This window comes from Lissotriton helveticus, chromosome 7, assembly GCF_964261635.1.
Source record: "Lissotriton helveticus chromosome 7, aLisHel1.1, whole genome shotgun sequence".
Lineage (NCBI taxonomy): Eukaryota > Metazoa > Chordata > Amphibia > Caudata > Salamandridae > Lissotriton > Lissotriton helveticus.
The window spans coordinates 1,731,487,831-1,731,502,300 of record NC_136068.1 but is presented as its reverse complement, the minus strand read 5'-3'; the positions used below and the strand labels follow the sequence as shown (position 1 = coordinate 1,731,502,300).

The 14,470-nt window shown below is 46.5% G+C and overlaps 1 protein-coding gene across 1 annotated transcript in view; it reads right to left on the bottom strand.

The window, feature by feature from the left end:
- LOC144769667 (uncharacterized) overlaps positions 1 to 14,470 on the bottom strand; it is a 759,350-nt gene that overhangs the window by 404,431 nt on the left and 340,449 nt on the right. Inside the window, exon 12 of the mRNA XM_078653842.1 lies at positions 10,833 to 11,150. Coding sequence (XP_078509968.1) covers positions 10,833 to 11,150 — 318 coding nt within the window. The remainder of the gene's footprint in view (positions 1 to 10,832; positions 11,151 to 14,470) is intronic.

Genomic DNA, 14,470 nt, shown 5'->3' with positions numbered 1-14,470 from the left:
ATGTCCGCGATACAACCACCTTGATGGCGACAAAAACACAAACCACAACACCAAAAAACCTGCAATGGGCCCAAGCGCGATGAGGAAACCAGTAATAAGCAACAGGCCTGCAACACACACCTGGCAGATGGGAATAATCACCATAAAAGTAAAAAACACACACAAACACAAACTGACCAATACCCAAGTGATATGGAGGCAACAGGAGCAGGCACAGAGGAGGAACGCAACCCCACAAGCGCCCCGGACAACCAGCCCGACACCTCAGGGACAGGCAAGGGCAAAGACAAGAAGGACAGGAAGACGAAGTTCAGTCCGCAGGTGAACAGGATCATAGTCACGGAGGTGATGGACCACCATCAACAACTGTTCTTCACCTCCAATGTGTCATTGGGCACCACAAATGGAATATGGCGGGACATCGTGGACAAGGTGAATGCCGTCGGACAGCACAAGAGGACAATGGACGAGGTCAATAGGCGATGGAATGATATCAAGAAGCGGACCAAGGATAAACTCTCTGCCAACCGGAAGGCAGCAACGCAGACTGGTGGTGGGGGCCCAGCGCCACAGCTCGAGCTGGATGACATGGAGTAGCTGGTGTTGACGGTCATTAGTGTGGAGACTGTGGCTGGAGTCGGGGGATCGGACACTGATTGACAGTACACAACACAACCGCAACAGGTTGAGTGACCACCAGGTACTGGGGGGAAGGGTGGAGAGGGACCCACTGGCACACATGCACTTTCAAGCAGAGCACAGTGTACACCCACAATTACTGTGGGACCCCGCCCAGATCTACAGACTGTCACAATGCACAATGCCATGCTGCCTGAATGTCAACATGTACCATGCGGCTACATGCATGTGGACACATCGTAATACACCATTTCCCCTTCACATTGCAGGGGCAAAGTCAACACCTCCTGCAGAGCAGTCCGAGCCACTCTTCACTGATGATGAGGAGGACAACACCAGCATCGACACCCAAGCCATCATTGGCCCCATCCGCAACTCACCTCCAGGATCAGGGCAGGCCAGCTGCATTAAGGAGACCCCACCCACTACCCAAACCACCCAGCAGGAGGCACCCACAGCCCTGTCACCCCCCCTAAGTTCCTCACGAACAACACATGGCCTTCCAACCCCGTGTGCTGGAGTGCCAGAGGGACACCGCAGAGCAGGTGCGGTTGGGCTTCGGCAACATGGCAACCAAACTTGACGCCATCCTGTAGCCCCCCTACATGGTGTCCAACAAGCCCTGACTGACATCGCTGAAGTGCACCTGTCCACTCACAGTGGCTCCAGTGATACCAGCCGTGAGCTGCCACAGATGCGGAGGCTCATGGAGGACATAGTGCGGATGGAGGTAGAAAGAATGGCAGCTACTGCTTCACATCAGTGGAATGTTGCTGGGTTCTACCATGCCCTGCAGGTCCTCATCATGGCATTGCTGCCACAAGGCGTGGCGATGTTGAATGCTGCTGCCCCCACACCATCCACATCTCCGCACCCTGGTGTGGCTATTCCTCCTTGTGCAGCAGGCCTATCCACTCTGGCAGCTCAGGTGCCATTGCCTCCATGTAGGGTCATGCCTAACCACTTCGGCACTTGAGGTGTCAGTGCCACACGGTGTGGCAGATAGACCACCTCCGGCACCTGAGGTGTCAGTGCCACACAGTGTGGCAGAAAGACCACCTCCGGCACCTGAGGTGTCAGTACCACACAGTGCTGCAGCCGGTACAGCAACACCCCCAGGTGGGGCAGGGCACATATCCGGGGACGAGGAAATGGATAGGCTTGTGTTCAGAAGGGCTCTGTAGCATTCATTTCCACCACCTGGCCAGTTCCTAGTTGGTCCCGCACATGGACTCATGACCTTCCACTGACCACCGATTCACTCAGATGCACTTATCTTGGACAGCGACATGGACCTTCAGAGATCCGGAAGGACGATTGGTGGAAATAAAGTCAAAAATAACTTGCACTACGCAATATGTTGTATATGCAATTCAATGTGACTGCGGCCATATGTATATAGGGAGCACAATTTGTACTCTAAAGAAAAGGATGCTTGAGCATATAAGAGCAGTGAAAAATAAAGACCTAACATACGCCACAGCAAAGCACATGCTTAACTGTCAAGGAGGAGATTGGAGAAAGATGTGCTTTTTTGGAATGGACAACATAGAAGCTAATGAAAGATTGGGCGATCGAAAACTGAAATTACGTCAGTTAGAATCCAGGTACATCATTCGTATGAAAACCAAGACCCCGAAAGGGATGAACCTGGATGAAGAACTTTTTGTACACTTATAAGTTGAGAACGAATATGAGATCACAAAGGTTTTTCTATGTGTCTTAAAAGAAAATAATGATTGGACATAAATAGAAAGTACTGTTGGCAAATCTATTTGAAATTGATAACGCATTCATACATAGGCTAGAAATATATAGGTACTACACCTATTAAATGCTATGATTAAATAATTGTGATGATTATGGAAAGATCAAGTGTAAATGACCAAGGCTAAATGCGTGCAAATTTCTGCTTTACTATTACAAGTCAGAAAATGTAAAAGGTACTATACTTGGAAATACTGAATTAATTTTCAGGAAATTATTTTTGAAATGCAACTGAATTGAAATAGCAGTACATTTGCAACCCTATGTCTGAATTATACATTACAAATATTGTGTCTCTGTCACATAAGGTGTCACTGTAAAGTTTTGTTTTTAAAAACTACGTATCCCAGAATTCCATGGGACAACATTGTAATGCATAGCCCTTTAAAAATAGAGGCAAAAGTAGTGCCACCCACCGTGAGAAAGGGCGCATGCCCGAAACGCGTCGGTGTGACAGACTGATTGTGGGAGTTTGCTAAATAAATCAGTCATTTTGTTGATTCCTGAGTGCTGCGAATTTTTGGAGTTAAAAAAAAAAATATATATATATATATATATATATATATGTATATATATATATATATATATATACATTTTTTTTTTTTTTTAAGAATGACTCATCCAGTGTTTATTTCCGATGGATTGTTTTTACCCTTAGTCAGGGCCAGATGCATCAAAGTGTTTTGCCCATTCTGTGTCTATGGGAAAATGTGTTCATGCATATGGGCCTCTGTTCCTTAACGGAGAGTTATTCATTGTGTCCCAAAGTACAAACTGCCCTTCAAATCTCTGCGTGTGTACCAAAAATATTTATATGCAGCAATGTTACTGTATGAGGAGTCATTAATCTGCTTTTTATGCAAAGCCTTATAAGGTGTCCAAAGTCCAGCATAAGTAGTATAGTCATTTGTGGGGGTGGGGGTAATGAAGTGGTTCACCAGTGAGGATTTACAGCTGAGACCCTCTCACATCCCTGAGCCTGGTTAATTTTAGAGGCGAAGTTTACTATGAATTTTAGGTTTTTAAAAACTTTGTACTAAATCTGCATCAAAGCAGAACATTTAATATGTCATATCGGTCCCTATTCAAAAGGTCACTGGGCAGGTAGGGGTTATTGAGCCAGAACTGTGAGGGTTGAGGCCTTTTACCACTGCTGTCCTAGGGACTGCCCTAGTTTGGCTTTGCAAACGGGGCCAAGCACACTCCTTTCTGCACTTTTCTCTCAGCAGTCATGATGGCTAGTAATCACAGACTTCTCAAAAGCACAATATGATCAATGTCTAACCCAGTGCTTCTCTTTGTAGAAAAGATAAATACTTTAGTATTCAGAAACAAAGAATTATACTACACATTCAGTAATGCATGAATACCTGGTGCACAGGTGCAAGCCTTTGTGCTCTTAGGGACCTTTTCAACCTAAGCTTCACTTGTCTCTAGTAATTCCACGCTTTATCGTGCTGCCCCATTCAGGTTCAGAGTCTGAAGTAGGTCTCTGGGTGCAGTTTATACTACCTCCATATTTTAGTTTTAGAACTCAGGGGTATATTCACAAGAACGTGTGATAACTACCGCAAGAGTAGCATAACGCAAATTTCAACATCGCAGCCCATCGTGGGAAAATAACCCTGTGACAACATGGAATTCACAACACGGCGGTAGCATGCAATAGTCTGCCGAAATCGCGGCCAATGTCCGCGATACAACCACCTTGATGGCGACAAAAACACAAACCACAACACCAAAAAACCTGCAATGGGCCCAAGCGCGATGAGGAAACCAGTAATAAGCAACAGGCCTGCAACACACACCTGGCAGATGGGAATAATCACCATAAAAGTAAAAAACACACACAAACACAAACTGACCAATACCCAAGTGATATGGAGGCAACAGGTGCAGGCACAGAGAAGGAGCGCAACCCCACAAGCGCCCCGGACAACCAGCCCGACACCTCAGGGACAGGCAAGGGCAAGGACAAGAAGGACAGGAAGACGAAGTTCAGTCCGCAGGTGAACAGGATCATAGTCACGGAGGTGATGGACCACCATCAACAACTGTTCTTCACCTCCAATGTGTCATTGGGCACCACAAATGGAATATGGCGGGACATCGTGGACAAGGTGAATGCCGTCGGACAGCACAAGAGGACAATGGACGAGGTCAATAGGCGATGGAATGACATCAAGAAGCGGACCAAGGATAAACTCTCTGCCAACCGGAAGGCAGCAACGCAGACTGGTGGTGGGGGCCCAGCGCCACAGCTCGAGCTGGATGACATGGAGTAGCTGGTGTTGACGGTCATTAGTGTGGAGACTGTGGCTGGAGTCGGGGGATCGGACACTGATTGACAGTACACAACACAACCGCAACAGGTTGAGTGACCACCAGGTACTGGGGGGAAGGGTGGAGAGGGACCCACTGGCACACATGCACTTTCAAGCAGAGCACAGTGTACACCCACAATTACTGTGGGACCCCGCCCAGATCTACAGACTGTCACAATGCACAATGCCATGCTGTCTGAATGTCAACATGTACCATGCGGCTACATGCATGTGGACACATCGTAATACACCATTTCCCCTTCACATTGCAGGGGCACCGTCAACACCTCCTGCAGAGCAGTCCGAGCCACTCTTCACTGATGATGAGGAGGACAACACCAGCATCGACACCCAAGCCATCATTGGCCCCATCCGCAACTCACCTCCAGGATCAGGGCAGGCCAGCTGCATTAAGGAGACCCCACCCACTACCCAAACCACCCAGCAGGAGGCACCCACAGCCCTGTCACCCCCCCTAAGTTCCTCACGAACAACACATGGCCTTCCAACCCCGTGTGCTGGAGTGCCAGAGGGACACCGCAGAGCAGGTGCGGTTGGGCTTCGGCAACATGGCAACCAAACTTGACGCCATCCTGTAGCCCCCCTACATGGTGTCCAACAAGCCCTGACTGACATCGCTGAAGTGCACCTGTCCACTCACAGTGGCTCCAGTGATACCAGCCGTGAGCTGCCACAGATGCGGAGGCTCATGGAGGACATAGTGCGGATGGAGGTAGAAAGAATGGCAGCTACTGCTTCACATCAGTGGAATGTTGCTGGGTTCTACCATGCCCTGCAGGTCCTCATCATGGCATTGCTGCCACAAGGCGTGGCGATGTTGAATGCTGCTGCCCCCACACCATCCACATCTCCGCACCCTGGTGTGGCTATTCCTCCTTGTGCAGCAGGCCTATCCACTCTGGCAGCTCAGGTGCCATTGCCTCCATGTAGGGTCATGCCTAACCACTTCGGCACTTGAGGTGTCAGTGCCACACGGTGTGGCAGATAGACCACCTCCGGCACCTGAGGTGTCAGTGCCACACAGTGTGGCAGAAAGACCACCTCCGGCACCTGAGGTGTCAGTACCACACAGTGCTGCAGCCGGTACAGCAACACCCCCAGGTGGGGCAGGGCACATATCCGGGGACGAGGAAATGGATAGGCTTGTGTTCAGAAGGGCTCTGTAGCATTCATTTCCACCACCTGGCCAGTTCCTAGTTGGTCCCGCACATGGACTCATGACCTTCCACTGACCACCGATTCACTCAGATGCACTTATCTTGGACAGCGACATGGACCGCCACATCCTGTTTGATAACCAATAACACGGCGACCAGAGTGCGAACTGCACCCCTCCTCTTCCACAGTACTTGTCTTCCACAGATGGACTCTGTCTGGCCCTCCACGGGCCTAGATAGTGTGGTGTATTCGGCAATGCCCTGTACCGCTCCAGCTGCGGAAAAACACTAGATATGCAATGAACATCCAGTGATGCACTGCTGTGTCATGTCTTTCATTCATGTATGTATGTGTGGATGAATGTAGGGACAGTGATTTCACTTGCGTCAATGATGCACATCCTGTAGGATAGCTGTCAAATGTTGCGACATGGCAATTTGTGTCAGGGGTCGCGTGGACACCACAACAGGGACTCATGCAGCAGCCCCTTTCTTGTTCGGATATGGACTGAACCACGCCCAGTGCCCACAAGTCATTTTTGCAAGCCCTGCCCTGTTTCGGTGAACGGAAGGCCTGCCCACTCTGCTCATGCTCCCCCGGGGGGCCTCATTGCTAACCATCGCAGGCGTACTCGCTAGTGGTGTGCAGGTCACTGGTCTAGTTGTCAGCATGTCACAGCGACTCCCTGAGGGCAGGTTTGCACACACACACCACACACACCCGGCACAGGCGTCACAGGCCATGTGACCCTGCAAATATAAGGGGCCGATGACTTCACATACCCCTCTGCCAGTGGTGACTGAATAGCGGGCCTGAGGCCTTGAGGCTGGCACGGGCCTACCACCACGTGGCGCTGACTGGGTTTGCACAGAGTTTGTGGCAGTCACTGCATTGAGGCCGGCACAGGCCACCCGCCACGGGACGGGGACTTAGGGTGCACTGAGTCATTGGCACCTTAAGCTGCTGAGCAGGTGTGCAGCCTGCGATGATGGCTCGTCGTGGCAGTCCGGACTGACCAGGATTTGTGTGCCTTACTGGACCGCAGTGTAGGCCGTGCCAGCGTCCTGCGCTGGCCTACCACAACGTGGCCCTGCTTCCGGGGTCATAGAATTAGTGGCACTCATTGGGCTGAGTGGCTGTGCAAGCTGCAATGTTTCCGGGTGCTTTGGTTCATACCATGCCAGAGTGAAATATAGTCCCAGGTGGCCTGGTGGCCAGTGCAGTGTGGAAGCATGGTGCAGAGGGTGCCATGTCTGTGGGCCCCAGCCTTGTGGTTTGCAGCTGCACATGGTAGAAACTGCAGTCTGCATGCCGGTGGCGGAAGGTGAGCTGTCTGGCCCAGGTGTGCATGGGCAGGCATACTCCGATGGGCGGCGGGAGGCTGGGATGTCTCTGTCTGGGTGTGCATGGGTAGGCCGGCAATGTTGTCTTGTGCAAGTGTGTGTACTGTGCCAGTCATTTCTCTGGACTCTGTTTCAGATGACGGCGCAGTCTCAGATGTGGGACCTGGTGTGCTGCTATACGCACTGGCAAGTGGTTGGAGACACACCAGTGGCAGCAGGTGAGCAGTGTGGTCTTGGTCTGCAGGGTTGGATCTCTTTCTCCCCCCCTCTCTTCTTCTCTCTCTCTCTCTCCCCTTCTCTTCTTCTCTCTCTCTCTCCCCTTCTCTTCTTCTCTCTCGCTCTCCCCTTCTCTTCTTCTCTGTCTCTCTCCCCATATCTTCTTCTCTCTCTCTCTTTCACTCTCCCACTGTCCTTTGATGTGCGGAAGACACTCCTTCTCATCATATTTTGTGTCTTGTAGGCTGTGACCCATGGAATGTGTCAAGGGGAGCCTCCATTAGTCTTAATTTGATTTATGTGTGGTTTCAATAAAGTTTAATTGTTTGCTTTGATAGTGAATGTGTGATGGTTATTTCTGTTCCGTCACATGCATGTCACCAGTTGTGTTTGTGCGACATCAGGCGGATTATTTGTTACATATTGAGATGTAGTTGATGTGGCATGTCTTTGCCTGGGGTGGGAGGGAGTGTCCTGGGTGTGGTGGCGGTGGGTGCTGTGACTCTCCTGGGTGTCCGGTGGGTATAATCAGTTCCTCCATGGCATCTGTTGACCGTCCGATGATGCCTTGGGCTGGGCTTCCTATTGTGGTGCAGGCTACCGTGCGACTTTACACCAGGTCAGAGCAGGTGTAAAATTCCTTCTGCTAATGCGCATTATTGCGTTTTTTTGTGTTCTTATTGCCGATCTGTCTGGTCATTGTGAATGTTGAGGTGTGGTGTTTTCACGGATTTTGGCACAGGAACGTCTACTCTGCATCCCATTAGCGATAATTGCGGGGGACCTCTGTGGCGATGTTTTTTTAAGCTGCTATCGCGGGGAAACTGGTGCTGGGGGCTGTTAGCACCAGCTTGTGAATGGGGAGGTAAATTTATCCAGACGTTGGCTGCGCTAAAGTGCCGTTAATGCGGCGATAGGCCCTTGTGAATATGCCCCTTAGTTGCTTGGGTCAAGGCCTTTTAAGTCTCTCACCTAGTTTGCAGGAGCTGTAAGTAGCAGAATCTAACTGGTAGTAGGTGACCTCCCAGTGGCATATGGCAGGCTTCTCAGAAGATGGGCGGCAGCAAGCCACCCACCGTGTCACTTGTGGGGGTTGCAGCACAAGCTGAGGCTTCTGTAGGGGGCCTTCTTTTCAGGTGGTGGGCTCTGGCACACGGGTGAGTACTTGAATCACAGTGCTGTTTCACTCCAAAAGTCTTGACACTTCCTTCCCTTGTTCACAGGCAGGATGTCCTGGCACCCAGGACAGTCCAGTAATTCATCCTCCAGATTGGACTCCAGGCAATGTTCTCTCACATCTGGGGCATTGGATGGCAGTGCGCCCTGAGTACTCTGACTATTCCCTCTTCAGTAGAAGAGACCCCAACAACGAACAACAAAGGGTCAGGAGCTCCTGTCTTTATACCAATTTCACAGACAGAGGATGTACATTCCAGGTCCTGGCCTTTGTCTGCAAGGATGCTCCGCCCATCAGGACAGTTTCCAGGTGGAGTGCCCACCACGCAAGTACAAACATTTGTAAGCAGGCTGCACCCAGCTATCTATGACCCCCTCCTCACAGAGTGCTCTCTCAATGGACTTTTTCTACAAGAGAGACTGAAGGACACATTCTATACTCTTTAACATCTACCTATTGGAAGCTGCAGTCAGAGTCATTTACAGCCCAATGTATCCACAATCACCATGATATGCCTAAAGAAAGCCTGTCTCCTTGTTCCTCCCTCTAGTTTCTGGTGTAATATATGTGCCAATTGGGGAAAGCAACCTCTCTTCCATCTTGCACTCTGGTTCAGGTTCTGGGCTTCCAAAATGGAACCTGCAGGCTTGTATCACTCCTGCATGGCACACTCTCATTCCTAGCACACACACACACATACATGCAACACACAGGATGTCAGCTTTGAGGGCTCTGTGTTCATCATAAGCAGCAGAACTTTAGAAGAATGGGCTTGTAAGCATATATTCATGTTGCACAGGTATAAAGTCTGTTTCTGTTATTCACTAAACAAGGTGTGCTGCCACCACTGTGCTACATGCATCATCGTGCCCCATACATGAAACCTGCATCAAGATGGTGGTCCTCCTTCACTATGAGGCTGTGCTTAGCGCACCCCTCCTAGCTAAGACTACGGTCTGGAACTAATCATTGTCAATGGCCAGGCATAATTCACTGGGTGCTCACAGAATTAGATTGTGGCTCAATGACGAAACACATAAATAAACACAGGATGATAGGTATATGCAGTTTGGGCACACAGGACGTTGACATCCCCTCATGCCAATATTCAATTTTCATTATAAAACATATAAGAGAAAATATCCCTGAAGAGCAGCTCACAAGAAGGGCATAAGGAGTGCATCGTTAGCCTCTGTTGTCTATGATCATCAGAAGTACATACATATAGTATGACTCTTTCTGCCGAATAAAACTTTATACACCTCGAGGTCCGTGTCCGGAGTCTGCTTGCTGTGTTGCACGAGCGCGCAAGTTTGGAGACAAACGGTGTACAGGACATATAGTATGTTCTACATCTACGTACTAAGTACTTTGATCACTTTTCCTATTATATATAATGATGCATATCTTATTAGGTCAGTTTTAGGTTTACATTAATGTAGTATCATTGCATACCTATGTACGTCTTATCATGTATAATATAGAATTTGTTCTTTCTTTTACCTTTTGCTTTGTACTCTTTCTAAACATCTTAATAAAGATTTATTGATATTAAACAATAATTCTCTTTTAGATTTGATTTTGTGAGATATTGTGTATTTTAACCAGTGCAACTCCCTCAATGGCACTGACACCATTTTCTCACATGAGCGGTACTGTCCATTGCGGTCATACCTTCCATTTGTTGCCTTGTAGACCAAGGAAGCATGGGACTTTCGCTTAAGTCATGATTCATACGTCACAGAGGGTTTAATCAGATCTGTCAGCCTTGGCATCCCTACCGTGTTACATGCCAATACATCTTTCTTGACATATCAAATTAGCGGAGGTGTATTTATGTGTGTGGGTAGCATTTAATAGTTCCTCAACACAGATGGCATGCTCAGCGGGAAACCTGAATGCTCTTTTCATATTGTAATACAAAAAGTCACCAACCTAAGCTCAGGATCCAACCATATATCTCGAGGTAAGAGGCATTTAGTGATCTATTTTCAACAATTTCTGTCCCCATCTACCTTCTAATTTTCTATTCCTTCCCCTAGGGGCCCCACCTCACTACTGCATAGTTTAAATTGACCCATGATTTTGCTTTGCATAGGAGAAGAATTTCCACCATCTTGTGGTGTTGAAGATGCATTTCAAGACAATCAAACTCTCTAGAACAACTGACTCTTGAAATCTACTTACCATAGACATTGACCAAAATATTGTTTTCTGCTGGAATCTTGTGTTTTGCTTTCACTTTCACAGTGTAGTTGCCACTGTCTGACTTCATTGCATTGACAATTCTTAAGTTCCCCGGGTAGGTGATATGCATCCGGTCTAGGTAAGTCGAGTTGATCTGCAACAGAGTGGAATTCACAACCCATGTGATCAGGTCTGCGGAATTCCTTTCCCATGTGATGTTTGTGATGTATTCTGTTGGGGTGTACATGATGGGAATGGATATCACTCCGCCCTCCATTACGTCCAGTATTTCCGGGGTGGTCAGGGTTAAGGCTTCAGCTGTGGTGGAATAAGAATAAGGGGAATGGAACAACAACTTAGAGTCTTGGATCATCAAAGGGGTTGAAAAACACATAGAAGATTTAAACCTGTAGCAAAAACAACGTGATATTACGAATGATCTTCTTGCATAAGTGGAAAATTGTTTGCGAAGTGGAATGCCCAACTAAAAATAAACGTGCTATAGTTGAGAAGAAAAAACAAAAAACTGACAAACAAAGCAAGCAGGCATGGAAATAAGGCTTTACGAGTGCAACAGAGCAAGAATCAAAAATTAATAAGAGGAGTAAAGAAAAATTGAAATGGAAAAATACTTCTAGAAAGAAGGAAAACAACAATGCAAAAAAGATGGTATCCGTGTTAATGGTGCCAATTTGCACCAAATGGAGATTCTGTTTGCTAGGGTTTCCACTTTGATCTCTATTAATTTAACTTTTCCCTTTTTGAAAAATATGAATCTAGTATTTCAGTCATTTAGAGCTTGGAGGTCCACCTGACCGTCCTGCCAGATCAGTGGAGGGCCCGGCCTATGCTCCCCTGGTGGATGACTGTCAATGCCTCGCACCTCACAAAGGTAAATCCGGTACCTGGTATGGGATTTATATAACAAACATAGTAGTAACAATACATAAACTTCCTTCTAATTAACTTTTAAAAAAAAAACGTTTTTGACAGGCTATTTGCCAATCTCTTTGCTCCTAACGTTCTAGGGCCCATGGCAAATTCTGCACTATTACTTCCAGAATACACATATTTTCCTGGTGCAGTTTGCACCAATATTTACACCACCTGACAGAGGAAATGAAACATATTCACCAAATATACATTTCAAAAACAACATTTTGCAGTGGTTGCCTAAATGGTACAAAATTCAATCAGCACTGGAGCAATCGTGGTAATCCTGAAATGTCAATATATGGTGCCAGCAATGCCAGCCCTGCAGGAGTGTAATCTAGTGGGCCCTGCTTGGAAGACGAGCTCCAGTAGTGTAGGGTATTTCAAGAGGAGTCCACAAACAAACATCTGACTTCCTTTCATATACAGGGAGTGCAAGTGATGTTTATCACTAAAGCTTACCATCCTTACTGATAGCAGTAGGAATCAATCCCTTTCAGTAGGAAAAGGCTAGTAATGCAGTGTCTATCTCAATAGGTACTATCCCATATATTACTTTTGCAATTTACTAATTTATATAAGAAATACACATTGATCCTATGGGATCCATGCCTCCTCCTGATTGGTACATATTTATGAAATATTGTAGAGCAACACCCAGCTCTGATAATGTGCATGAAGGGTTCCCTGCTTTAAAATGGATCTCAGGTGCCTAATGGATATTTAGCATGGAATACATATATTGGATGTAGTGACCATGGTAATCTCTCTATAGTCTGCCTACTCAGGATTCCGCATGATGACGAGTTTCACACTTTGAGAGGTTCAAAAAGTTTATCACCATTGCAAAGCACTGCCTTTGCAAACAAAGTTTTGGCAGAAAAAATGCTCTGCTCTGCAATTTTTTCCCAGACAACTTTTGTCTTAAAGTGACTTTTCGTGAGAAAATATTCCTGAGAAAAAACACTTTTTACTCTGTTCCCTTTAGTGGAAACTTTAAGTTAGAATTTTTTAAACAATTGGGTGCGTGGTTTCTGCGCAGATCAAGATAGCGGCGTACCTTTGAGCTCAGGTGTGATGTGGAGCTTCTTCATTTTTATTGCCACATTCCGGACAGCAAACTTCTCCTCAGACCATGGCTACTGAATCCTACTGTGTCCAATGTTGGAATGGTTCAGTAATAGCCAAGAGAACCTCCTTCTATAAGGTGCTGCAGCAGTGAGCTACTCACTTTTGCGGCCTGAAATCGTCCAAGTTCACCTTTCTACACACATCGCTTATTTTTGCATACCTCATAATTGGGTGCCTTCAGGTTGCTCTGACATTATGGGGCTCCTTAACAACATCTTCATCCTTGCAGAGCTGCCTCATATTTCCTGTTGCAGTGGTGCCTTCTTCAATTATTCATGAATGGCTGTCATTTCGTGTGTTTTCGCACTCTGCTCATTCCTCATTCTTCATGGCACTGTTCAGACTTCCTGTCCTAAGAAATGTTTGTTGGCCATGAAACCTTCTTAACTGCAGCTCTCTTATACACATAAGGTCAGCTCCCAAACCACATACAACTGTTGAAGAAATATGTGGTGAACCTCCTCAGCGTAATCCTGCTTGTAGATATGAGGCATTCTTTTAATGGTTGGCCTTCATTGGTAATATTTGCCAGCATTGCAGGTTTTCTCCTCAACCTTGCTCAACCTGCTTATTTGCCTATTAGCTCATAAACTATTCCATTATATTACTACTCTCTATATCCTTGATCCAGTAGTTGTTTCCTTGATTGCTGGCTCCTTGAGCACTTCTTTTGCCTTTGCTTTCACCTGCATGGGAAGGACCACTTCATCAAAAAAATTATACCTCACACTCTACATCGCATAAATATGCTGTGTGATGCTTGTCGCCCATCTTATTTTCTTATAACCCTGTTTTGGACACTATCTTAGATGATGTGAGAGCTATAAAACCTATTATGTGTGCCACCAATGACAGATTACAACAGATTTAGGATCTCTGGGTTGCCATGGAGAGTAAAATATTTGAAATGGAAGAGTGAGTCAGTAATCTGCAGGAATTGGCTAAAAAGTTCCTCCAGATCTTCTTGGCATTGTGAATACTCCTCCTCTCAACATTCATCTTGGTCATCTTAATTTGAATGCTGCCAAACCATGACCAATTATTTTGTTTTTCCTGGAATTCATAGACCTGGTACATGTCTTGTCTTAAAAGCTGCTAAGGAAAAGCGCTGTGTCATCTGATCTGGTCACAACATCTTTTTCTTTCAGGATCTTCCTAACACAACTAATGCTATAAGAAAAGAGTTTCTGGATCTCCGACCTCAAATGTACCCATGAAATATTCGTTATGGCATACTTCATACTTGCTTATGTAAAATTAATCATTAGGGCACTACAAGATCGTTTGAGCATCCTGCAAAACTAAAATTATTTCTTCAGACTCTTTATTCTTACGCTATGGACATTATTGTTCAACAAACCTTAAAAAAGAAGCCTGTCCTCTCTTTTTCTTTCTTTTTTAAGTTTTCAAAATGCATGGCTTTTATGTTCTAAATGTTATCTCTCTGTCATATTCTTATTCTGGCATTGACTTGTCACATGATGCGTCTTCATGTTCTTCTCCTCAGATCTGGACTTCTTTCTTGATCTGTTACCTCCCTCAGATTCTTCTGTTTTCTTTCATCTCTTTCTTCC